The sequence below is a fragment of the Scyliorhinus canicula genome, chromosome 2 (genome assembly GCF_902713615.1).
Source record: "Scyliorhinus canicula chromosome 2, sScyCan1.1, whole genome shotgun sequence".
NCBI lineage: Eukaryota > Metazoa > Chordata > Chondrichthyes > Carcharhiniformes > Scyliorhinidae > Scyliorhinus > Scyliorhinus canicula.
Window position 1 is genome coordinate 84,392,724 of NC_052147.1, and position 26,894 is coordinate 84,419,617.

Genomic DNA, 26,894 nt, shown 5'->3' on the forward strand with positions numbered 1-26,894 from the left:
CGACTGCCCGCAGGATGCCCCAGGGTGGCTACGAGAGAGGGAGAGACCCGGCATCTCTGGCGTGCAATGCCCGCAGGCCACCCCAGGGCGGCCACGAGATAGGGAGAGACCCGAAGCAACACTGAGACGTGCTCCCATCTCGACGCAGGCATGTGACACCCAGTGACGAGGGGAGCACCCACAGGCCCCCATCGTAGCCGAGCCAGGACAGCCCTACCCTGGACAGCCCTACCCTGGACAGCCCTACCCTGGACAGCCCTACCCTGGACAGCCCTACCCTGGACAGCCCTACCCTGGACAGCCCTACCCTGGACAGCCCTACCCTGGACAGCCCTACCCTGGACAGCCCTACCCTGGACAGCCCTACCCTGGACAGCCCTACCCTGGACAGCCCTACCCTGGACAGCCCTACCCTGGACAGCCCTACCCTGGACAGCCCTACCCTGGACAGCCCTACCCTGGACAGCCCTACCCTGGACAGCCCTACCCTGGACAGCCCTACCCTGGACAGCCCTACCCTGGACAGCCCTACCCTGGACAGCCCTACCCTGGACAGCCCTACCCTGGACAGCCCTACCCTGGACAGCCCTACCCTGGACAGCCCTACCCTGGACAGCCCTACCCTGGACAGCCCTACCCTGGACAGCCCTACCCTGGACAGCCCTACCCTGGACAGCCCTACCCTGGACAGCCCTACCCTGGACAGCCCTACCCTGGACAGCCCTACCCTGGACAGCCCTACCCTGGACAGCCCTACCCTGGACAGCCCTACCCTGGACAGCCCTACCCTGGACAGCCCTACCCTGGACAGCCCTACCCTGGACAGCCCTACCCTGGACAGCCCTACCCTGGACAGCCTTACCCTGGACAGCCTTACCCTGGACAGCCTTACCTTGGACAGCCTTACCTTGGACAGCCTTACCCTGGACAGCCTTACCCTGGACAGCCCTACCCTGGACAGCCCTACCCTGGACAGCCTTACCTTGGACAGCCTTACCTTGGACAGCCTTACCCTGGACAGCCTTACCCTGGACAGCCTTACCCTGGACAGCCTTACCCTGGACAGCCTTACCTTGGACAGCCTTACCCTGGACAGCCCTACCCTGGACAGCCCTACCCTGGACAGCCTTACCCTGGACAGCCTTACCCTGGACAGCCTTACCTTGGACAGCCTTACCTTGGACAGCCTTACCCTGGACAGCCTTACCTTGGACAGCCTTACCCTGGACAGCCCTACCCTGGACACTGGAAGACAGGACAGTGACAAACAGCGGACGGGTGCAGACGAGGCACCACCCCAGGGGACCATGGATTCGGAGTCTGACGATGCGCACGCCACAATGCCACTACTGTCTCCAACACCCTCCACCATCGCAGAGACACTCACCTCGGTTGGGCACTTTAGTGATGAGGCTTCTGGTACACTCACTGGTGCGCACAACACAGCCGTACCGATACAGCAGGTGGAGGCAAGAGCAGCAGAGGGGCCGGGAGGTTGGAGGGCATCCTGGCGCAAGCGAACATCTGCCGCCCAGACGGGTCCCGGGTTCCTTGAGTTACCACACACACTCCTAGACCCGATGCAGCCACCAAACCTGGGACGAAGGAAGAGGATGATGGCTGGCTTGCAGCGGCTGCAGACGCAGGTGGAGGAGTCCACCCACGTCCAGGAGCTGGGAGTGGTGCCGGTCATGCGTGCCACCCAGACCGAAACCGCACGGGTGGCGTCTGTGGTGGAAGCAATGGGCGTGACGGTGTCAGACATGGGGAGCAGGATGCGAGGCCTGAGGCGTTCCGTGGGGGCGGCGCATGTGGCCCAGGACATAGCTTCCCTCTCACAGGAAGCCATGAGCCAGAGCCAGCAGCAGATGGCAGAGGCGCCAAACGCCGTGGCCCAGTCTCAGCAGGCCATGGCCCAGTCTCAGCAGGCCATGGTCCAGTCTCAGCAGGCCATGGTCCAGTCTCAGCAGGCCATGGCGCAGTCAAAGCAGGCCATGGCCCAGTCCCAGCAGGCCATGGCCCAGTCTCAGCAGGCCATGGCCCAGTCTCAGCAGGCCATGGCCCAGTCTCAGCAGGCCATGGCCCAGTCTCAGCAGGCCATGGCCCAGTCTCAGCAGGCCATGGCCCAGTCTCAGCAGGCCATGGCCCAGTCTCAGCAGGCCATGGCGCAGTCCCAGCAGGCCATGGCCCAGTCTCAGCAGGCCATGGCCCAGTCTCAGCAGGCCATGGCGCAGTCCCAGCAGGCAATGGCCCAGTCTCAGCAGGCCATGGCGCAGTCCCAGCAGGCAAATGCCCAGTCTCAGCAGGCCATGGCTGAGGGCATCGGCGCTATTGCCCAGGTGCTGGCCGGCGTCGCCCAGACACAGACCGGGATGGGCAACTCCCTGAGTTCCATGGCTGCAAACCTGCAGACCCTTATCGATACCAGCACGGGCCTCCAGGACTGGCAGCGCCAGGTGTCGGGGGGCATTGGATGGCCGGTCCATTCGCACCCCTGACCCATGTAGAGGCCCAGGGGCCATTGGGCACCCCGAGGGAGGAGGAGGTGCTGGGGCCTGTCCCGGCTCCCCCTGTAGGGGAGGTCCCGGAACACCGCGGCACCTCGGACTCCCCCCCCCCCCCCCCCCCCCCCCCCCCCAGGTGTATCTGATGGGCAGCGGGCAGGACAGGCTGGCAGCTCGCCATCCCAGTCGCCCAAGCCGCAGACTGGCCCATTGTAGCCACCTGGGGTGGCCACTGCCCAACACAAAATGGAAGATTACAAAGAATGCAGGGAAAATGGACATGTTGCAAAAGCAAGCAGCTTGCAGAAGCGCTAGTGTATTCTGACTGCTGCAGAAACCAGACAGCACTGTGAAAAAAAACAAGTTAGCATACTAATGAGGCGCTACCCGGTGATTCCCAGGTACAATGGAAACAAGTTAACTTACATCGCTACATTGAATAGAAGGCCAGACTTCTCGGCGCCAAGAGAAGTCCAAAACAATAAGCCCCAAGAACCGGCCAGTGATCGAAGAGCAGCCCCGTTATTGGGGAAATTCAAATCAGTCGATTGGGAAGAGACCCAATCGATTGCGAGTGTATAGAGGGTCTGCCCAGGTGGGCGCGAGACCCTGGGAGAGGTATAAGACAGAGACCCCGACCCCAGCTCGCTCTCTTAGCCAGCCTCTCCTTGGCCAGCCAGCCCTCCCAGCAGAACACCGTTGCAGCAGAAGACCTTGAGAAGGAGAGGCCTGGCCAGCAGCCGCCATCAAGTAAGTGTCATACAACGCACGCTACGAGAGTAGACACTCCTGACCCCTTTAGACCACACCGACTGGAAGCCTGCGGATCCAGGACAAAGCTAGAGGCCGTTGTTCCCTGATCCAGCAGTTCCCTTATCCAGATATGTATTTTGCCTGTTAGTGGTAGGATTAGCCTAGTCTTGTAGTTTTATATGCATAATTAGTAGATAACTGTATTATAATAAACGTGTCTTGTTTGAACTTACTAACTGGTGTATGGAGTTATTGGTCTGAACTTGAACTTGAAACGGTATCTTAACGATACCTGGCGACTGTAGAGCTAAGGAACGACACAGAGCCAAATTGAGTGTAAAGCACACTCACCCAGAGCGAGCAACATTTCCATCTAGGCCGGTCCGCCCCAGGAGACGGCCGCCAAAGGGATCCCGAGTCACAGGGCAGGAATCACAGGAGTCCACCTCCAGTTCTGCTGTACCGTCTGGGGAACCACCTAGACGTAGTCAAAGGGCTCGTAAGGCCAAACAATGAGACACTGAGTAAGTTGGCACGGGTGCAGGGGACAGACGGGTTTTAGGAGCTCGGGCACGTGTATGGACAGTTTGTATTTAAAATCACTTTCACACCGACAGAAGCTGCCCTTGTGTTCTGTCCAAAGCGTGCGGGGGTGTCATGTACGTTGAGCGCCAATGTGTGTGTGGGGTGGTCTTACGTCGGCCCCAGGTGAGTGTGCTCCCCCCTCCACTTGGGCCGCCCTCTCCATCCCCCCCGGGCAGAGGATTGGACTGTGCGCTGCAGTGTAACGGCCGCATGCAGGGATGGTCCGGGTGGATGGTGGTACTGTGGCCATGGGTCAGACATTGTCCAATGATGTCCAGGAGCTCATCGCAGAGCGGGTCGTCATCATCCTCCATGGCCTGCAATAGGCACGCTTCCACCGGCGACCGTGTGAGCCCAGCCTGTTGTGCCGCATGTGGATGTGCAATGGAGGGGTGGTGTGCATGAGGATTGGGTGGGGGTGGGTTAGGGTGTTGGTGCTGGGTGGTTGAGGGGGCGTGTGAGGCTGGTCGGATGTTGACATGGTGTGCGGTATGTGGCCATACTCGCCGATTCACACGCCCCCTTGTCAGTGAACCGGGTGTCTATCAGTCTGTCCCGTGCCCGCTGGCCCAGCCGGTAACGGTGGGCAGCCACCTGCCCATGTCCAGCCCGTCTGCCCTGACCATTGCCCCCATCTCTCTCATCTGGGGAGGTCTGCGCCTCTTCCTGCTGCTCCTCCACTCCCCCCTTCTCTGCCTGCGGCACATCGCCCCTCTGCTGGGCTATGTTGTGCAGGACACAGCACACCACAATGATGTGGCTGACCCTATCTGGCGGGTACTGGAGGACCCCCAGAGAGGTCCAGGCACCTGAAACGCATCTTCAGCAGCCCAAAGCACCTCTCGATCACACCCCTTGTCGCTGCATGGGCATCATTGTAGCGATTATCCGCGTCACTCTGTGGCCTCCGTATAGGCATCATCAGCCACGACCGCAACGGGTAACCACTGTCGCCCAGCAACCAGCCCCTCAGCCGGGTGTGGCGTCCCTCGAACATGCCGGGGATGTAAGACCGCGGCAACACGTATGAGTCAGGAACACTTCCCAGGTACCGGGCGCAGACGTGCGGGATAATCATGCGGTGGTCGTAGACCACCTGGATGTTCATGGAATAGGTCCCCTTCCTATTGGTGAACACGGCCCTGTTATCTGCAGGTGGCCGCACGGCGACGTGCATCCCATCGATCGCGCCCTGGACCATGGGAAAACCAGCCACGGCGGAGAAACCCACGGCCCGGGGATCCTGGCTCACCTGGTCCACAGGGAACTGGATGTAGCGGTCCGCAATGGCAAAAAGGGCGTCAGTCACTGCCCGGATGCACCGGTGCACCGATGTCTGCGAGATGCCAGACATGTCCCCACTCGGTGCCTGGAATGACCCCGTGGCATAAAAGTTCAGGGCCACCGTAACCTTGACGGACACGGGGAGAGGGTGTCCTCCCCCAGTGCCACGCGGTGCCAGGTGTACCAGCAGGTGGCAGATGTGTGCCACGGTTTCCCGGCTCATCCGGAGTCTCCTCCTGCATTCCCGGTCCCTGAGGTCTTGGTATGACAAACGGGGCCGGTACACACGGGGCCTCCTCGGACGTCTTTGTCGCTGTGGCGCCACGGCATCCTCCACCCTTTCCTCGTGCTCCTCCTCCTCTTCGTGCTCCCCCTCCTCCTCCTCCTCCTCGTCCTTTCGGGCGGGTGGCCCTCCAGCCTGGGCACGTGCCGCCTGCCCCACTGCGGCATGCTCCTCTGCGGTAGCCTGCGCCGCCTCTCTGCCATGCTGCTCCTCCTCCTCCAGGGCAACATGTAGAATAGCGACTGCCGCCACGGTGGCCAACATCGCTGGCTGATCAGAAAACGTGACGGCCTGCAGGGGTTGGGGGTGGGCGGGGAACGACAACATGTCATCATAGCCCGTACCCCCGCCCCCCGGGCAGCCAGGTGCCATGTTCTGCATGGGTGCGACTATGGGAGGATGGCACCTGGCCAGGCGAACGACATCCCTTCTCTAACCCCCTCTCTCGGGCACTCGCTCTCTCCCCCGCTCTCCGGCACTCGCTCTCTTCTTCCTTTCCCCCCCCCCCCCCCCCCCCCGACACTGTTCACCCCCTCTCCGGCACTCGCTCTCTCTCCCCCCCCTCCCCGACACTGTCCACCCCGCCCCAGCACTCGCTCCCCCCCCCCCCCCCCCTCCCCAGTACTGTCCTGTTTTCCCCCCACCCGCCTCCCCGGCACTCGCTCTCTTCCTCCCCCCCCCCCCCCAGTACTGTCCCGTTTCCCCCCCCCCCCCACCGGCACTGTCCACCCCTCTCTGGTACTCATGCTCCCCCCCCTCCCCAGTACTGTCCCGTATTCCCCCCACCCCCCTCCCTGGCACTCGCTCTCTCTCCCCCCCCTCACCGGCACTGTCCACCCCTCTCCGGCACTCGCTCTCTTCCCCCCCCTCCCCAGTACTGTCCCGTTTTCCCCCCCACCCCCCTCCCCAGCACTCGCTCTCTCCCCCCCTCACCGGCACTGTCCACCCCTCTCCGGCACTCGCTCTCTTTCCCCCCCTCCCCGCCACTGTCCAGCCCTCTCCGCCACTCGCTCTCACCTCCCACTCTCCGGCACTCGCTCTCTCTCCCCCCCCCTCCCCGACACTGTCCAGCCTTCTCCGCCATAGAACATAGAACATAGAACGATACAGCGCAGTACAGGCCCTTCGGCCCTCGATGTTGCACCGACATGGAAAAAAAAAAACTAAAGGCCATCTAACCTACACTATGCCCTTATCATCCATATGCTTATCCAATAAATTTTTAAATGCCCTCAATGTTAGCGAGTTCACTACTGTTGCAGGTAGGGCATTCCACGGCCTCACCACTCTTTGCGTAAAAAACCCACCTCTGACCTCTGTCCTATATCTATTACCCCTCAATTTAAGGATATGTCCCCTCGTGCTAGCCACCTCCATCCGCGGGAGAAGGCTCTCGCTGTCCACCCTATCTAACCCTCTGATCATTTTGTATGCCTCTATTAAGTCACCTCTTAACCTTCTTCTCTCTAACGAAAACAACCTCAAGTCCATCAGCCTTTCCTCATAAGATTTTCCCTCCATACCAGGCAACATCCTGGTAAATCTCCTCTGCACCCGTTCCAAAGCTTCCACGTCCTTCCTATAATGAGGCGACCAGAACTGTACGCAATACTCCAAATGCGGCCGTACCAGAGTTTGGTACAGCTGCATCATGACCTCATGGCTCCGGAACTCAATCCCTCTACCAATAAAGGCCAACACACCATAGGCCTTCTTCACAACCCTATCAACCTGGGTGGCAACTTTCAGGGATCTATGTACATGGACACCGAGATCCCTCTGCTCATCCACACTACCAAGAATTTTACCATTAGCCAAATATTCCGCATTCCTGTTATTCTTTCCAAAGTGAATCACCTCACACTTCTCCACATTAAACTCCATTTGCCACCTCTCAGCCCAGCTCTGCAGCTTATCTATGTCCCTCTGTAACCTGCAACATCCTTCCGCACTGTCTACAACTCCACCGACTTTAGTGTCGTCTGCAAATTTACTCACCCATCCTTCTGCGCCCTCCTCTAGGTCATTTATAAAAATGACAAACAGCAACGGCCCCAGAACAGATCCTTGTGGTACGCCACTCGTAACTGAACTCCATTCTGAACATTTCCCATCAACTACCACTCTCTGTCTTCTTTCAACTAGCCAATTTCTGATCCACATCTCTAAATCACCCTCAATCCCCAGCCTCCGTATTTTCTGCAATAGCCGACCGTGGGGAACCTTATCAAACGCTTTACTGAAGTCCATATACACCACATCAACTGCTCTACCCTCGTCTACCTGTTCAGTCACCTTCTCAAAGAACTCGATAAGGTTTGTGAGGCATGACCTACCCTTCACAAAACCATGCTGACTATCCCTAATCATATTATTCCTATCTAGATGATTATAAATCGTATCTTTTATAATCCTCTCCAAGACTTTACCCACCACAGACGTTAGGCTCACCGGCCTATAGTTACCGGGGTTATCTCTACTCCCCTTCTTGAACAAAGGGACCACATTTGCTATCCTCCAGTCCTCTGGCACTATTCCTGTAGCCAATGATGACCTAAAAATCAAAGCCAAAGGCTCAGCAATCTCTTCCCTGGCTTCCCAGAGAATCCTAGGATAAATCCCATCCGGCCCCGGGGACTTATCTATTTTCACCTTGTCCAGAATTGCCAACACTTCTTCCCTACGCACCTCAATGCCATCTATTCTAATAGCCTGGGTCTCAGCATTCTCCTCCACAATATTATCTTTTTCTTGAGTGAATACTGACGAGCCACTCGCTCTCTCTCCCCCCCCCTCCCCGGCACTGGCTCTCAAACCCCCCCCCCCCCCCCACCCCCCGCCCTCTCTTCCCCCCCCACCCACAGACTGCGGCCACGCCGTCACTTCTCCTCTGGCCACCTCCCCACGCCATGACCTACCTCCACGCTGAACGGCGTCAACCATCAGCACTGGTTGACGCCGTTAAATAGGTGTTTTGATTTACGCCGGCGTGGTGTCACGTTGGAGGGACTTCGGCCCATCTGGCCGGGAGAATACGGGCAGCACCGGGGTCCATAGCCTCCCGCCGGCCCCCGCCATTCTCTGAGACGGGCGGAGGGATTGACGGCTCACCAACTTTTTACCAGTCGGAGACTTCAGGAGACGGCGGGGGCGGGATTCACTCCGGCCCCCGGCGATTCTCCGACCCGGCGGGGGCGTCGGAGAATCCCGCCCGTTATGCGACCGAGGTAGAAAATTAAAACAAGTATTGAGATCTCTGGGTCCCTCAGGTGTTTTGCTTGCGTTTCGTTTCCTCAGAATTGAGCAGCTGCAGTGAATAGTCTGCTAAATTGAAAGAAGCACTAGTAAATTGCTGTTTCACTTGGAAGGAGTGTTAGGAACCTTGGACCATGGAAAATGAGGAGGGAAAAGGACAGGTGTTGTTTCGCTTGTGCATGCATAGGAGAGGGACAAGGTGTTGGGAGTGATTGAGAACTAGACCACTGTGCTGATGAGGAGAAGGGAGAGAACATTTGTTTTGTGGTGGCATCACGCTGGAGGCGGCAGAAATAGCCGAGGATGATTTGTGAATGTGGAGGCTGGTAGGGTTGATGGTGAGGACGGGGAACCCTATTGTGCTTCTAAGGGTGCCGGGAAGGGGGTGAGAGCATAAGTGCAGGAAGTTGAACACACATGGCCAAAGGCTCTGTCAATCAAGCTGTAGGTGGATCAGTTAAGGGAAAAGGAAGACATCAGAAATTCAAGCACGCAAAGTCGCATCATCAAAACATATACGGCAGTGTTACAGATCGAAGTTTATAAGATTGTTATGTTTTAACCCAACCGTTAGGATTAGGCCTTTCGGCTCCTTGAACCGCTCTGCCATTCCATAAGATCATGACTGATCTGATTGCAACCTCAACTCCATATTCTGCCTATCCTCGATAACCTTTGACTCCCTTGTTAGTCAAGAATTATCTACCCCGTCTTAATATTCATTGGCGCTCCCTCCACTGCTCTCTGGGAAAGAGAGTTTCAAAGATTCACAACCTTCTGTGAAAAAATATTTCTTCTAATTTATGTCTTAAGTGGGAGACACCTTATTATTAGACTGTGTCTCCTAGTTCTAATATTTTCCCACAAGAAACATTTTTTCACCATCCACTATGTGAAGTCCCCTCATGATTTTGTAAATTTCAGTAAGATTACCGTTCAATCTTTTAAACTCCAATGGATACAGGCCCAGCCTTTTACCATGAGGTGGTCAGGGACAGCAAGATGTGACTGCGAGTGAGGCATGTCGAGGAATGCTGAATTCAGAAATGGAGGAACCTCAGCTCTTAAACCTTGTCCAACAAGGTACTTGCTCCATGTGTGGTTGAGGAAAAGGACTAGGGAGGATGAGCTAGCTGACCACTGCACCATGGAAGCCATTCCAGCGGGTGGGGGAGATGTGTGGAGAGCGGAGAGCTAAAAGACAAGTTTTGGGGCTTCTATAATTAGGGGAATTGATAGCATCCTTTGTAAGCAGGACCGAGAGTCCCACATGGTATTTTGCCTGCCCAGTGCCAGGGTGGAGGGACATCTCTAACTGACTTGAATGGATATTGGAGAGGAAGTTGTGGCCCACGTTGGGACAAACAACATAGGCAACAGTAAGAAAGAGGGCCTGTTTGGGGGTTATCAGGAAGTAGGAACAAAATTAAAGAACAGGTCCTCAAGGTTTATAATCTCCGGATTACTACCTGAGCCATGTGCAAATTGGCATAGGGATGAGAAAATTAGGGAAGTAAACACGTGTCTAAAGGAGCGGTATGGGAAATGGTTCCATTTCAGGGGGCACTGGTATCAGTATTGGGACAGGACGGAATCTGTACCGGTGGATAGTCTCCACCTGAACTGATCTGGGACCAGTGTTCGAGCGGAAAGGATAAATTGGGTGGTCACAAGGACCCAGCAAATGGGGGGGGGGGGGGGGAGCGTAAAACTACAAGAAGTATAATGGTTAATGGGAACCGAAGCAGCGGTTCTGCATATGAGGAGAAGATAAAGGTTAATAGGATGAACAGGCAGGGCCAGTCTAATGACTACGGAGGGAAAAAGAAACATAAAAAATGAAAATGTACTGTGACTGTGGGCGTGAAAGTTGGAGATGAGGCTGAGATTAATAAAGGAGGTGAGAATGTGTGAAAAGCATAGTGCACAAGGAATTCCTGCAATGGAAAGACAAATCAGTGGGCACATTTAAAAACCTTGCACCCAAATGCACACAGTGTTCAGAATAAGGTGAATGAGCTGATGGCACATATAGTGACAAATAGTATGATTTGGTGGGCATTACTGAAATATGGAGAACCGGGACCAGGAGTTGAATGTCCAAGAGTAGTCCGTATTTCGAATGGAGTTGCTTTAATGGTTAAAGATAACATCAAGGCTGTATTAAGAAATTATATTGGCACTAAGGCCAAAATGTTGAATCGATCTGGGTGGAAATAAGAAACCAAAGGAAAAACATCTTGGTAGGAGTAAGTTTACAGACCCCTGAACAATACTTCCAAAATGGGACATAGTATAAACCGAAAAGTAATGAAGGCTTGTGAGAAGGACATAGTGGTAATTATGGGTGATTTTAATTTGCATATTGACTTCTTCTGTATCCATCTTGCCAGCTCACCTCTAATCCCATGAGGCTTCACCTTTTGTACCAGTCTGCCATGAGAGACCTTGTCAAAGGCCTAACTGAAGTCCACACTGACAACATCCACTGCCCTACCTGCATCAATCATCTTTGTGACGTCCTCGAAAAACTCTAACAAGTGGGCAGCACGGTAGCATGGTGGTTAGCATAAATGCTTCACAGCTCCAGGGTCCCAGGTTCGATTCCCGGCTGGATCACTGTCTGTGTGGCGTCTGCACGTCCTCCCCGTGTGTGCGTGGGTTTCCTCCGGGTGCTCCGGTTTCCTCCCACAGTCCAAAGATGTGCGGGTTAGGTGGATTGGCCATGCTAAATTGCCCGTAGTGTCCTAAAAATAAGGTTAAGGGGGGGTTGTTGGGTTACGGGTATAGGGTGGATACGTGGGTTTGAGTAGGGTGATCATTGCTCGGCACAACATCGAGGGCCGAAGGGCCTGTTCTGTGCTGTACTGTTCTATGTTCTAAGTTAGTGAGACACGACCACCCCTTCACAAAACCGGGTTGCCTCTCGCTAATACGTCCACTTCCAAATGGGAGTAGATCCTGTCTCGAAGAATTCTCTCAGAAATTTCCTTGCCACTGACGTAAGGCTCACCAGCCTGTAGTTCCCTGGATTATCCTTGCTACCTTTCTGAAACAAAGGAACAACATTGGCTATTCTCCAGTCCTCTGGGACATCACCTGAAGACAGTGAGGATCCAAAGATTTCTGTCAAAGCCTCAGCAATTTCCTCTCTTGCTTCTTTCAGTATTCTGGGGTAGTTCCCATCAGGCACTGGGGACCTATCCACCTTAATATTTTTCAAGACGCCAACACCTCGTCTTTTTGGATCTCAATGTGACCCAGGCTATCCACATACCCTTCTCCAGACTCAACATCCACCAATTCCTTCTCTTTGGTGAATAGTGATGCATTTAGCACCTCGCCCATTTCCTCAGGCTCCACACAAAGATTCCCTCCCCTGTCCTTCAGTGGGCCAACCCTTTCCCTAGCTACCCTCTTGCTTTTTATGTACGTGTAAAAAGCCTTGGGATTTTCCTTAACCCTATTTACCAATGACTTTTCATCACCCCTTTTAGCTCTCCTGACTCCTTGCTGAAGTTCCTTCCTACCTTCCTTATATTCCACACAGGCTTTGTCTGTTCCCAGCCTTCTAGCCCTGACAATCCCGCAATTTGTCATATTTATGTCTTGCCCCACAAGTCTTATTGAATTCTTTGAGGAGGTGACCAAGCACGTGGATGAAGGTAAAGGAGTGGATTTAGTGTACGTGGATTTTAGTAAGGCATTTGATAAGGCTTATGCAGAAAGTAAGGAGGCATGGGATAGTGGGAAATTTGGTCAATTGGATAACGAACTGGCTAACCGATAGATGTCAGAGAGTGGTGGTGGATGGCAAATATTCAGCTTGGAGCCCAGTTCCCTGTGGCAGACCGCAGGGATCAGTTCTGGGTCCTCTGCTGTTTGTCATTTTCATTAATGACTTGGATGAGGGAGTTGAAGGGTGGGTCAGTAAATTTGCAGACGATACGAAAATTGGTGGTGTTCTGGATAGTGAGGAGGGCTGTTGTCGGCGGCATAGAGACATAGATAGGATGCAGAGCTGGGCTGAGAAGTGGCAGATGGAGTTTAACCCTGAAATGTGTGAGGTTGTCCATTTTGGAAGGACAAATATGAATGCGGAATACAGGGTTAACGGTCGGGTTCTTGGCAATGTGGAGGAGCAGAGAGATCTTGGGGTCTATGTTCATAGATCTTTGAAAGTTGCCACTCAAGTGGATAGAGCTGTGAAGAAGGCCTATGGTGTGCTCGCGTTCATTAGCAGAGGGATTGAATGTAAGAGCCGTGAGGTGATGGTGCAGCTGTACAAAACCTTGGTAAGGGGCTGGTTTAGCTCACTGAGCTAAATCGCTGGCTTTGAAAGCAGACCAAGGCAGGCCAGCAGCACGGTTTGATTCCCGTACCGGCCTCCCCGAACAGGCGCCGGAATGTGGCGACTAGGGGCTTTTCACAGTAACTTCATTGAAGCCTACTCGTGACAATAAGCGATTTCCATTCCATAAGGCCACATTTGGAGTACTGTGTGCAGTTCTGGTCGCCTCATTTTAGGAAGGATGTGGAAGCTTTGGAAAAGGTGCAAAGGAGATTTACCAGGATGTTGCCTGGAATGGAGAGTAGGTCTTACGAGGAAAGGTTGAGAGTGCTAGGCCTTTTCTCATTAGAACGGAGGATGAGGGGCGACTTGATAGAGGTTTATAAGATGATCGGGAATAGATAGAGGAGACAGTCAGAGACTTTTTCCCCAGGTGGAACAAACCATTACAAGGGGATACAGATTTAAGGTGAATGCTGGAAGATATAGGGGGGATGTCAGAGGTAGGTTCTTTACCCAGAGAGTAGTGGGGGCATGCAATGCACTGTATGTGGAAGGAGTTGAGTCGGAAAAATTAGAGACCTTCAAGCGGCTATTGGATAGGTACATAGAACATAAAACAGTACAGCACAGAACAGTCCCTTCGGCCCTCGATGTTGTGCCGAGCATTGTCCGAAACCAAGATCAAGCTATCCCACATAGATTACGGTAGAATGATGGGGTGTAGATTAATTTGTTCCTAATCTAGGACAAAAGTTCGGCACAACATCTTCGGCCGAAGGACCTGTTCTGTGCTGTATTTTTCTATGTTCTATTTATCCTTCTTCCGCACAGGAACATGCCGGTCCTAAATTCCTTTCAACTGACATTTGAAAGTCTCCCGCATGTCAGATGTTGATTTATCCTCAAACATCCGCCCCAATCTATGTTCTTCAGTTCCTGCCTAATATTGTTATAATTAGCCTTCCCCCAATTTAGCTTGATCCTTGTCCACCAGCACTTCAGCCACATCCCCCTGTCTGCTCTTCAGAGCCACGCTAGCCCTATTTCCTACTTCTCCCTCAATTTTTTCACCTTCTGACCTATTGCTCCCACCCCCCTGCCATACTAATTTAAACCCTCCCGTGTGACACCAGCAAACCTCGCCAGGATATTTATGCCTCTCCAGTTTAGATGCAATCCGTCCTTCTTATACAGGTCACAGCTGCCCCGGAAGTGCTCCCAGTGGTCCTATAACTGAAACTCTCCCTCCTATGCCAGCTGTTTAGCCACGTGTTTAGCTGCTCTATCTTTATATTTCTACCCTCACTGGCATGTGGCACAGAGAGTAATCCCGAAATTACAACCCGAGAGGTCCTGTCTTTTAACTGTCTGCCTAGCTCCCTGAACTCCTGCTGCAGGACCTCATCCCCCTTCCTGCCTATGTCGTTAGTACCAATATGTACCACGACCTCTGCCTGTTTGCCCTCCTCCTTGAGGATGCCCGCTACCCATTCGGAGACATCTTGGACCCTGGCACCAGGGAGGCAACATACCATCCTGGAATCTCTTTCACGTCCACATAAGTGCCTATCTGTGCCCCTGACTATAGAGTCCCCTGTGACTATTGCTCTTCTGCGCTTTGACCCTCCCTGCTGAACATCAGTGACTGCTGTGGTGCCACTGCTCTGGCTGCTGCTGTTTTCTCCTGATCGGCTATTCCCCCCAACAGTATCCAAAATGGTATACCTGTTCGAGAGGGGGACAACCACAGAGGATTCCTGCACTGACTGCCTGCCCCTTTTGGTGGTCACCCATCTCTCTGCCTGCACCTTGGGTGTGACCACATCTCTACAATTCCTATCCATGATGCTTTCCGCAACCTGCATGCTCCTAAGTGCATCCAACTGCTGTTCCAACCGATCCATGCGGTCTGTGAGGAGCCGCAGTTGGGTAAGTTTATCCCCACTCTCTGCCTTCTGCCAGTCAGCCAATCCTCTATCCATGCCAGGATCTTACCCTTAACACCATGGGCTCTTAACTTATTTAACAGTCTCCTACGCGCACATTGTCAAAGGCCTCTGGAAATCTAAATACATCACGTCCACTGGTTCTCCTTTGTCTAACTTCCTTGTTACTTCCTCAAAGAACTCTAACAGATTTGTCAGACATGGACCTCCCCTTGACGAAGCCGTGCTGACTTGGTCCTATTTTATCATGCACTTCCAAGTGCTCTGCGATCTCATCGTAAATAATGGACTCTATCTTGCCAATGACCGAAGTCAGGCTAACCGGCCTATAATTTACCGTCTTCTGCCTCCCTCCATTCTTAAACAACGGTGTTACATTAGCCACTTTCCAGTCCACTGGGACCCTTCCTGCCTCCAGTGATTCCTGAAAGATCACCACCACTGCCTCCACAATCTCCTCAGCTATCTCTTTTAGGGGCTTTTCACAGTAACTTCATTTGAAGCCTACTTGTGACAAGCAATTTTCATTTTAGAATCCTGGGGTGTAGTCCATCTGGACAAGGTGACTTATCCACCGACAGACCTTTCAGTTTCCCTAGAACCTTCTCCTTAGTAATGATCACTGCACTCACCTCTGCCCTATGATTCTCCTGGAGCTCTGGCATCCCACTGGTGTCTTCTACCGTGAAGACTGATGTAAAGTAACTATTCAGTTCATCTGCCATTTCTTTGTTTCCTATTATTACTTCTCTAGCCATATTTTCAGTGGTCCAATGTCTAAGATTAAGTAATTAGCAAAGTTAATGCGTAGGACTCAGTAAGTCCAAGTTTAAGTCATGGCAAGTGAGGTCAGCCAAGTGGAATGTGTGACCTGTCATCTCACAGAAACACAGAATAATACAACTTAGAAGAGGCCCTTCGGCCCATCAAGTCTGCACTGATGCATGAAAAGCACCTGACCTGCCTACGTAATCCCATTTGCCAGCACTTGGTCCAGAGCCTTGAATGTTATGACGTACCAAGTGCTCATCCAAGTACTTTTTAAAGGATGTGAGGCAACCCGCATTCCAGACCGTCACCACCCTCTGGGTAAAAAGGTTTTCCACAAATTCCTCCCTAAACCAACTACCCCTCACCGTGAACATGTGTACCCTCGCAACTAACCCTTTACCTAACGGGAACAGCTGCTCCATATCCACCCTGTTCATGCACCTCATAATCTTGTACACATCGATCAGGTCACCCTTCAATCTTTCCTTCAGCGAAACTAACCCAAGCCTTTCCAGCCTCTCTTCATAACTTAAATGTTCCATCCCAGGCAACATCCTGGTGAATCACCTCTGCACCCCTTCCAGTGCAATCACATCCTTCCTATAATGTGGTGACCAGAATTGCACACAGTACTCCAGCTGTGGCCTCACCAAAGTTCTATACAATTCCAGCATAACCTTCCTGCTTTTGTAATCTATGCCTCAATTGATAAAGGCAAATGGTCATATGCCGATTAACCTGCCCTTCTACCTTCAGAGATCTATAGACAAACACACCTTGTTCCTTAGAACTTCCCAGTGTCACGCCATTCATTGAACACTTCTTTGTCACATTACTCCTTCCAAAGTGTATCACACTTTTCAGGGTTAAATTCCAGCTGCCGCTTTTCTGCCCATTTTACCATCCCGTCTATATATGTCAGAAGTCATGGACCCTGCCGACATCCCAGATGACCAAGTGTGCAGAAAGTGTCCTGAATACAGCCCGGGTTTCAGGCTCAAGCGGTAGCTGGAGACACTATGGCAAATCCGCGAGGCTAAGAGTTATGTGGATAGCACATTTAAAGAGGTGGTCACACCGTAGCTCGAGGAACTGGAGGAAAAAAGGGAATGGGTGACCACCAGGAAGTCAAAAAGAAACTGACAGGTAGTGCAGGAGTACCCTGGGGTCCCGCTCTCAAATTGGGTTTCCATTTTGGAAGCTTGTTCTCCAAAGGAGTGCAGACAGAACAAAGCTTCTGGCACCATGAGCAGCTTGACTGTCCAGGAGGGGAGGAAGAAGAAAGCAGGAACGATAGTGATAGAGGATACATTAATTGATGGAACAGACAGGCCTTTCCGCGGCCACAGATGTGACTCCAGGATGGTGTGTTGCCTCCCTGGTGCCAGGGTCAGGGATGTCACTGAGGCTGCAGGGCACCCTGAAGGGGGAGGGTGATAGGACAGAGGTCGTGGTAAACATTGGTACCAATAATATGGATAAAATGAGGGAGGAGGCCTTGCATGAAGAATTTAGGGAGCTAGTGAGTAGACTAAAGTGCAGGCCTCAAAGGTTGTAATCTCTGGATTACTCCCAGTACCATGTGCTAGCGAGTACAGAAAAAGAAGAACAGGGCAGATGAATGTGTGATTCAAAAGTTGATGCAGGAGTTTAGGGTTTAGATTCCTGAATCACTGGGATTGTTTCTGGGGCAGGTGAGATCTGTACAAATGGGATGTACTGTACCTGAACTAGAATGGTACGAACATCCTTGCGGGTAGGTTTGCTCGTGCTGGTGGGCGGAGTTTAAACTAGTTCGACACTGAGAGATGACAGAATATTAATGCAATAGAGATGCAGCATGTTGAATTTCAGGGGGGTAAGGTGAGGCTGGATGGCCTCTACTTTAATGCTAGGAGTATCATTGGTAAGACTGATGAATAAGGATGTGTATTGACAAGTGGAGTTGTGATACTGTTGCCATCACAGAGGAAGGGACAGGACTGTCAGCTCAACATTCCTGGGTATAGGATCTTTAGGCAGGACAGGGGAGTGTTTCAAAGAGGAAGTGGTGTTGCATTATTAATTAATTGGTCTGTTCCTGCAGTAAGGAGGGATGATATCTTGGAAGGGTCTTCTAATGAGGCTTTGTGGGTAGAGCTTGGGAATAAGAAGAGGGTAGTCACACTGTGTGTACTATAGACCACCAAACACCGTACATTTTAAATTAGTAATAGAAAAGGAAAGAGATGGTCTGCTAAGAAGAATTTGGGATTGGGGAAAGCTAATTTTATGAAAATATGGCAGGATCTGGCCAAAGTGGACTGGGAACAGCTACTTCTGGGTAAACCTACAGCAGAACAGTGGGGGGGGGGGGGGGGGGGTCACTCAAAATTAGATTGGCAAGAGTACAGGTCTCCAGTATGCTTCCTTTCGGGTGAAATGTAGGAGCAACAAGTCCAGAGATCCCTGGATGTCCAGGAATATTCTGACCTGACAGGAAGAAAATAGGCTTTTAACAGGTACAAAGGGAGTAAATCTACAGAGGCCCTTATAGAACATAGAATGTGCAGGGGGAACTCAAAAAAAGAAATTAGGAGAGCAAAGGGGACATCAGCAACACTGGCCGGTAAGATTAGGGAAAATCTCGTGATATTCCATGAGTATAGCACAGTATAAGGCATAAGGCAGCACGGCAGCACAAGTAGATAGCACTGTGGCTTCACAGTGCCAGGATCTCGGGTTCGATTCCCCGCTGGGCCACTGTGTGCGGAGTCTGCACGTTCTTCCCGTGTCTGCGTGCGTTTCCTCCGGGTGCTCCGGTTTCTTCCCACAGTCCAAAGACGTGGAGGTTAGGTCGATTGGCCATAATAAATTGCCCTTAGTGACCAAAAAGGATAGGAGGGGTTATTGGGTTACGGGGATAGGGTGGAAGTGAGGGCTTAAGTGGGTCGGTGCAGACTCGATGGGCTGAATGACCTCATTCTCTACTGTATGTTCTATATCATGAGGTTAGGGTTAGGGAAAGAGTAGGATGCATTAGTGACCAAGGGGGTAATCTATGTGTCGGGCCGGGTGACATTGGTAGGGTGTTAAACGAGTACTTCACATTTGTCTTCACTTTGGGAAGGAGATTGTAGGTACAAAATTCAGACAGAAGGACTGTGAGATAATTGAATAGTTTGACGTAGGGAGTGAGGAGGTACTGGAGGTCTTGGCAGGTTTAAAAGTAGACAAATCCCAAGGTCCAGATGAGTTGTATCCAGGCTGCTGTGAGACATAAGGGAGGAAATTACAGGGGCTCTGACCCAAATTTTTAATTCCTCTCTGGCCACTGGAGACATACCAGAGGACTGGACTACAGCGCTAATGTGGTTCCACTTTTCAAGAATTGTGGTACAGATAAACCAGGGAATTACAGACCCGTGAGTCTCACATCAGTGTTAGTATAGAATAGTATAGAACAGTACAGCACAGAACAGGCCCTTCGGCCCTCGATGTTGTGCCGAGCAATGATCACCCTACTTAAACCCATGTAACCCGTATACCCGTAACCCAACAATCCCCCCATTAACCTTACACTACGGGCAATTTAGCATGGCCAATCCACCTAACCCGCACATCTTTGGACTGTGGGAGGAAACCGGAGCGCCCGGAGGAAACCCACGCACACACGGGGAGGATGTGCAGACTCCACACAGACAGTGACCCAGCCGGGAATCAAACCTGGGACCCTGGAGCTGTGAAGCATTGATGCTAACCACCATGCTACCGTGAGGCCCCTGTTAGGGAAACTATTCAAGAAAATTCTGACGGGCATGATCAATCTTCATTTGGAGAGGCAAGGTGTCAGCAGGGACAGTCAGCATGGCTTTGTCAAAGGGAGGTCATGTCTAACAAATGTGATTGGATTTTATGAAGAGGTTACCAGGTGTGGAGATGTGGACAGTGCAGTTGATGTAGTTTATATGGATTTCAGCAAAGCCTTTAACAAGGACCCACATTAAAGACTGGTAAAGATGGTAAAAGCACGTGGGATCCAGGGTAAAATGGGAAGTTGGATCCAAATTGACTTAGTGATAGGAGACAGAGGCTGGTGGTAGAAGGCTGTTTGTGTGAATGGAGGCGGGTGTCCAATGGCGGACCACAGGGATCAGTGCTGGGTCCTGACAGCCTGTTATACATTTCAATTATATCAAAGAAAATGTTGGGGGGAAGGGGGGGTAAGACGGAGAGAGAGAGAGATAGAGAGATCATAAGTAAATCTGCAGATGACACAAAGATTGGCCGGGTGGTTGGCAGTGAAGAAGGTCTTCGGTTACAAGAAGGTATAGATGGATTGGTCAGACCTCCAAATAGATATACTTGTTAGGAAGATTTTGCATTCTTCTGTCTAAATGTTTAGTGTCTAGATATCAAATGATTTGAAATGAATCAGAAATTGTAACAAATTGTCACTTGCTGTTTCAGAAGTAGCCTTTCCCTCATTCTGGTCATTCAAGTTTTATCCTGTCAATTTGAAGACATTTATTGTCTAGATTTGCTGATGTTTTCAATGTTGTAATATTGCTCTGATTTAGGACTGGCTGCAAGAACAGTATGAATCATGCAAAGGATGGCATTCCTCATGAGTCTGAAAGCCGCTGCAGCTACTCACACCAGTATGATAACAGAGTGTATACCTGCAAGGTGAGTGCAATTCATTTATTGACATCCATTTTTTCTACGATGTGCAGTTCAAATCTAGTTCATACACTCACTGAAGAGAAAACCGAGCGGTTATAGACGGGGCAATCATTCCACAGTAACAATCTGCATATTTCATCAATTCTGCTGGAACATAGATTTAAGTTTTAACATATATTTGTAGCACCTTGGTTCTTCCGGTGGCGGTACGTAGGTGGAGGTCGCATGTTAGGTGGCTGGAGTCTCTGGTTTTTGGCCTTTTATGCCCAGTTTCATGGGTATTTTTTGGATGAGTTGGTGCGGGAAGTCATAAAGAGGTTGAGGAATGTCGAAGCCCAAGAAGAAAGGTCCTGGGAAGAAGGAGACAGGTGCTGGGTCGTCGGGTGGGGGCGCTCCCCTCATGAACATAGAACATACAGTGCAGAAGGAGGCCATTCGGCCCATCAAGTCTGCACCGACCCACTTAAGCCCTCACTTCAACCCTATCCCCGTAACCCAATAACCCCTCCTAACCTTTTTGGACACTAAGGGCAATTTAGCATGGCCACGCCTTTCAACTGCGGGAGGAAACCGGAGCACCCGGAGGAAACCCACGCAGACACGGGGAGAATGTGCAGACTTCGCACAGAGAGTGACCCAGCAGGGAATCGAACCTGGGACCCTGGCGCTGTGAAGCCACAGTGCTAACCACTATGCTACCGTGCTGCCCTTTGGTGGAAACTTTTACCGAGGTGATGTCGGTGAAGTTTCAAAGACTATTTGCCAAGCATTTGGAGGTGCTTCGGAGGGAGATGACGGCTTCGCTTAAAGAGTGGGTGGAGGCGGCAATTGCCCCAGTAAAGGCGGAAATGGTGAAGACGTTGGTTGAGGTGCAAGGAGAGAAGTTGGAAGGAGTGGAGGAGACACTTTTGTAACACAGCAACCAGTTCACCTCGATGGGTGAGGAGCTGTGGAGGGTGGCAGAGGTCAACAAAGGGCTCAGAGCTAAGGTGGAGGATCTGGAGAACAAGCCGAGGGCCACAATGTGAGAATCGTGGGCCTACCTTAGGGGGTGGAAGGTCCGAGATCGACAGTACTTTACAAATATGTTTGCTGAGTTGATTGGGGAGGGGGAAGAAATCTCCCGCTACGGTTGGATAGGGCACATCGGTCACTCATGTTGAAGCTGAGAGTGAATGAGCCACCAAGGCGGTTATAGTCTGATTCCACAGCTGGCACATGAAGGGGAAGGTTTTGAGCTTGGGCGAAGCAGAGACAAAATGTGAAGTGGGAAGGTGCTGGTATACATATATACCAAGGCAGGCGGCTTTAGACCGGTGACGGCGGCATTGTGCGGCAGCGAGTGAGATTTGGAGTTGTCTCCCCAACAAAGCTGAGAGTGACCCGATGGGCCCTCCAGTATGATGCTGGTCACCTGCATCATGGCGGCCTGCTGTGTCCTCCACAGTATCGCGCAGCAGAGGGACGACATGCTGGAGGAGGATGTGGGGGAGGGGAAGGATGGGCAGGACATGGGGCCCAGACAGGCACGGGGGGCCATATGACGTGTGCCAGGGCCAATGCACACGGGACATTCTAATCGCCTCCACGTTCACCAACTGAATGGGGGGAGCGGACTGGCCAGCGGCACGGAAACTGCATCCCAACCTCACTCCTCTGTTCTCTTCCTCCCCCCCCCCTCCCTGCCTGCACCTCCATCCATGGTGCATACCGACCGCACTATAGGGGTGTCAGGTTGACGGTCAACAAGACACATGATTAGACTGTGGGTCAGGGGGTGGTGGGGGTGAGCATGATGTGGGGTGGGGGAGGGTTGACACGTGTCATAATTAACAGCAACTAGGCGGGGTCTCACTTCTTCACCTGCCGCCAAACTCTACCCCAGCGACCTTCCTTTCCTCCAGGCCGCCGACCACGTCCAGGGCCCTCTACTCTGCCATGGTAAGGGGCCTCAGGTCCGGTAATCCCCCTCCTGTCTTCTCCCGCTCCCGGCGGTTGTCGGGGAGGGAGGGAACAGAAAACGACGGTGTTAGAAAGCCTGACGCATGCAGCACAGGGTGTGGTAGCTGATGGCCTCAGTGACCAGGTCACTCGGCCTTGGCAGCACGTATGGGTGCCGGCATGTGGTGCAGGATGGACGTTCGGCCGCCCTCCGAGTAGGGGGAGGGGGTGGTGTCGGGTTACGGGTGTGTGGGAGGGGAGTTGGTCCCAGGGGCAAAGTGCTGCCTACTCTGGCACCCCTGAGGAGGTCATGCAATTTTGTTCGACACTCCTGGCCAGTCCAGACATTGTTGTCCACGGCTCTCATCGCCTCTGCCACCTGTGCCCAGGCTTGGCTAATGGCGGTGATTGGCAGCCTCCTTCCTGCGCCGGGGGCAGGGTCATCCACCTCTACTCCACGGCGTCCAGAAGAGTCTCGAGCTCTGTGTCAGCGAAACGTGGGGCCATGCATCCTGCTGCCATCTTGTGTGTGTCGGGAGTGCAGTGTGTATATGCAGCTGCAGCTTGTCAGCCTCCTGAGTGTCAATCGTGAAACCGGTGAATCCCGCACCATTTCTCATTGGAATCTATTGAGTTCCATGTGGCCCAAGTGCTAGCCCCTCTGTAGTAGCTGAATCAGTCCAGGTGCGGTGCCGGTTTTGCTGTCCTGTAAGTCCACGAAATGTGTGTCAGTATCAACACTTCACCCCAGAGCTGACAAGATAGGGAAGGTGATTGAGGAGTATCTAGGGTTCAGTTGCACGGGGAAGGTCTCCCGGTGGGAGGCTCTGAAGGCAGTAGGTGAAGGTGGCGATTGGGAGCATGCAGGCAAGGAATGTAGAGGGGCCAGATGGGTTCCAGGTCGAATTAGACAAACGATTTAAGGATAGGCAGGCGTGGTTGATGGTGGTAATGTTTGAGAACACGAATGATGGGGCAGGCTTCCATCTCGTTATTAAAGGACAAGGATCCGGTGGAGTGCTGGTCGTACAGGCCCATATCTCTGCTGAATGTAGTGACAATATATTGGCAAAGTTTTGGCGTTGAGGTTGAAGGGATGCCTTCCGAACGTGATTGAGGAGGTTAAGGCGAGATTTGTAAAGTGCAGACAGTTGTCCTTGAATGTGAGGAGGCTGTTGAATGTGGTGCTTTCACCGGCAAAGGGAAGGGAGGTGGTGGTGGCATTAGATACGGAGAAGGCATTTGATCGGGTGGAGTAGAGTTATTTGATGACGGTGTTGGAGAAATGTGGGATTGGGCCGAAGTTTGTGGCATGGGTGCAGCCATTGTACAAGGAACCGATGGCGAACGTGTACACAAATAGTATGAATGGAGGGTACTTTGCATTGCACCGGGGTACGAGTCAGGAATGCCCCATGGCCTTCCTTCTGTTTGCATTGGGGTTGTGGAAGGGGATAGTGAGGGGGCGTGGAGCACAGGGTGTCCTTAGTAAAACAGGGACAGAAGCAAAAGGAAGTAAGAGGAAAAGTGCAAGGCAGAGAAGACATAGTCAAAAATCTAAAAGGGCGACAGACGGTACAGTGACTGAGGGGAGCACAGTGAATAGGCCCAGTAATAACAAAAGGAATAAAACTGGATATGTTAAGATTCAAAACAGAGATAAAAAAACCAACATAAGTGTACTTTACCTGAATGCTCGTAGTATTCGGAATAAAGTAAATGAGTTGATGGCACAAATCATCGTTAATGACTATGATTTAGTGGCCATTACTGAAACATGGTTAAAGGATGGTCACGACTGGGAGTTAAATATCCGAGGGTATCAAACTATTCGGAAGGACAGAGTGGATGGTAAGGGAGGTGGTGTTGCTCTGTTATTTAAGGATGACATCCGGGCAATAGTAAGGGATGACATTGGTGCTATAGAGGATAAGGTTGAATCCATTTAGGTGGAAATCAGGAATAGTAAGGTGAAAAGTCACTGATAGGAGTAGTCTATCGGCCACGAAATAGTAACGTTATGGTGGGGCAGGCAATAAACAAAGAAATAACTGATGCATGTAGAAATGGTACAGCAGTTATCATGGGGGATTTTAATCTACATGTCGATTGGTTTAACCAGGTCAGTCAAGGCAACCTTGAGGAGGAGTTTATAGAATGTATCCGCGATAGAACATAGAACATAGAACATAGAACAGTACAGCACAGAACAGGCCCTTCGGCCCTCAATGTTGTGTCGAGCCATGATCACCCTACTCAAACCCACACCCGTAACCCAACAACCCCCCCCTTAACCTTACTTTTATTAGGACACTACGGGAAATTTAGCATGGCCAATCCACCTAACCCGCACATCTTTGGACTGTGGGAGGAAACCGGAGCACCCGGAGGAAACCCACGCACACAGGGGGAGGACGTGCAGACTCCACACAGACAGTGACCCAGCCGGGAATCGAACCTGGGACCCTGGAGCTGTGAAGCATTTATGCTAACCACCATGCTACCCTGCTGCCCCATAGTTTCCTAGAACAGTATGTAATGGAACCTACGAGGGAACAAGCGGTCCTAGATCTTGTCCTGTGTAATGAGACAGGATCGATTCATGATCTTATAGTTAGGGATCCTCTCGGAAGGAGCGATCACAATATGGTGGAATTTAAAATACAGATGGAGGGTGCGAAAGTAAAATCAAATACTAGTGCTTTGTGTTTAAACAAAGGAGATTACAAGGGGATGAGAGAACATAAGAACTAGGAGCAGGAGTAGGCCATCTGGCCCCTCGAGCCTGCTCCGCCATTCAATGAGATCATGGCTGATCTTTTGTGGACTCAGCTCCACTTTCCGGCCCGAACACCATAACCCTTAATCCCTTTATTCTTCAAAAAACTATCAATCTTTACCTTAAAAACATGTAATGAAGGAGCCTCAACTGCTTCACTGGGCAAGGAATTCCATAGATTCACAACCCTTTGGGTGAAGAAGTTCCTCCTAAACTCAGTCCTAAATCTACTTCCCCTTATTTTGAGGCTATGTCCCCTAGTTCTGCTTTCACCCACCAGTGGAAACAACCTGCCCTCATCTATCCTATCTATTCCCTTCATAATTTTTAATGTTTCTATAAGATCCCCCCTCATCCTTCTAAATTCCAATGAGTACAGTCCCAGTCTACTCAACCTCTCCTCATAATCCAACCCCTTCAGCTCTGGGATTAACCTAGTGAATCTCCTCTGCACACCCTCCAGTGCCAGTACGTCCTTTCTCAAGTAAGGAGACCAAAACTGAACACAATACTCCAGGTGTGGCCTCACTAACACCTTATACAATTGCAACATAACCTCCCTAGTCTTAAACTCCATCCCTCTAGCAATGAAGGACAAAATTCCATTTGCATTCTTAATCACTTGTTGCACCTGTCAACCAACCTTCTGTGACTCATTCACTAGCACACCCAAGTCTCCCTGCACAGCGGCATTCTTTAATATTTTATCGTTTAAATAATAATCCCATTTGCTGTTATTCCTACCAAAATGGATAACCTCACATTTGTCAACATTGTATTCCATCTGCCAGACCCTAGCCCATTCACTTAACCTATCCAAATCCCTCTGCAGACTTCCAGTATAGAGTTATAGAACAGTACAGCACAGAACAGGCCCTTCGGCCCTCGATGTTGTGCCGAGCAATGATCACCCTACTTAAACCCACGTAACCCGTATACCCATAACCCAACAATCCCCCCCATTAACCTTACACTACGGGCAATTTAGCATGGCCAATCCACCTAACCCGCACATCTTTGGACTGTGGGAGGAAACCGGAGCACCCGGAGGAAACCCACGCACACACGGGGAGGACGTGCAGACTCCACACAGACAGTGACCCAGCCGGGAATCGAACCTGGGACCCTGGAGCTGTGAAGCATTGATGCTAACCACCGTGCTACCGTGAGGCCCCTGCACTTTTCGCTTTACCACTCATCTTAGTGTCATCTGCAAACTTGGACACATTGCCCTTGGTCCCCAACTCCAAATCATCTATGTAAATTGTGAACAATTGTGGGCCCAACACGGATCCCTGGGGGACACCACTAGCTACTGATTGCCAACCAGAGAAACACCTATTAATCCCCACTCTTTGCTTTCTATTAATTAACCAATCCTCTATCCATGCTACTACTTTACCCTTAATGCCATGCATCTTTATCTTATGCAGCAACCTTTTGTGTGGCACCTTGTCAAAGGCTTTCTGGATATACCACATCCTGTTCTAGGAACCTATCGCGGATACATTCTATAAACCCCTCCTCAAGGTTGCCTTGACCGACCTGGTTAAACTAATCGACATGGAGATTAAAATCCCCCATGATAACTGCTGTACCATTTCTACATGCATCAGTTATTTCTTTGTTTATTGCCTGCCCCACCATATCGTTACTATTTGGTGGCCGATAGACTACTCCTATCAGTGACTTTTTCGCCTTACTATTCCTGATTTCCACCCAAATGGATTCAACCTTATCCTCCATAGCACCGATGTCATCCCTTACTATTGCCCGGATGTCATCCTTAAATAACAGAGCAACACCACCTCTCTTACCATCCACTCTGTCCTTC

The 26,894-nt window shown here is 51.5% G+C and overlaps 1 protein-coding gene across 1 annotated transcript in view; it reads left to right on the forward strand.

Annotated features, from left to right (window-relative positions):
* zfyve1 (zinc finger, FYVE domain containing 1) overlaps positions 1–26,894 on the forward strand; it is a 166,018-nt gene that overhangs the window by 57,046 nt on the left and 82,078 nt on the right. Inside the window, exon 5 of the mRNA XM_038781653.1 lies at positions 20,235–20,343. Within this exon, the coding sequence (XP_038637581.1) occupies positions 20,235–20,343 (109 nt within the window). The remainder of the gene's footprint in view (positions 1–20,234; positions 20,344–26,894) is intronic.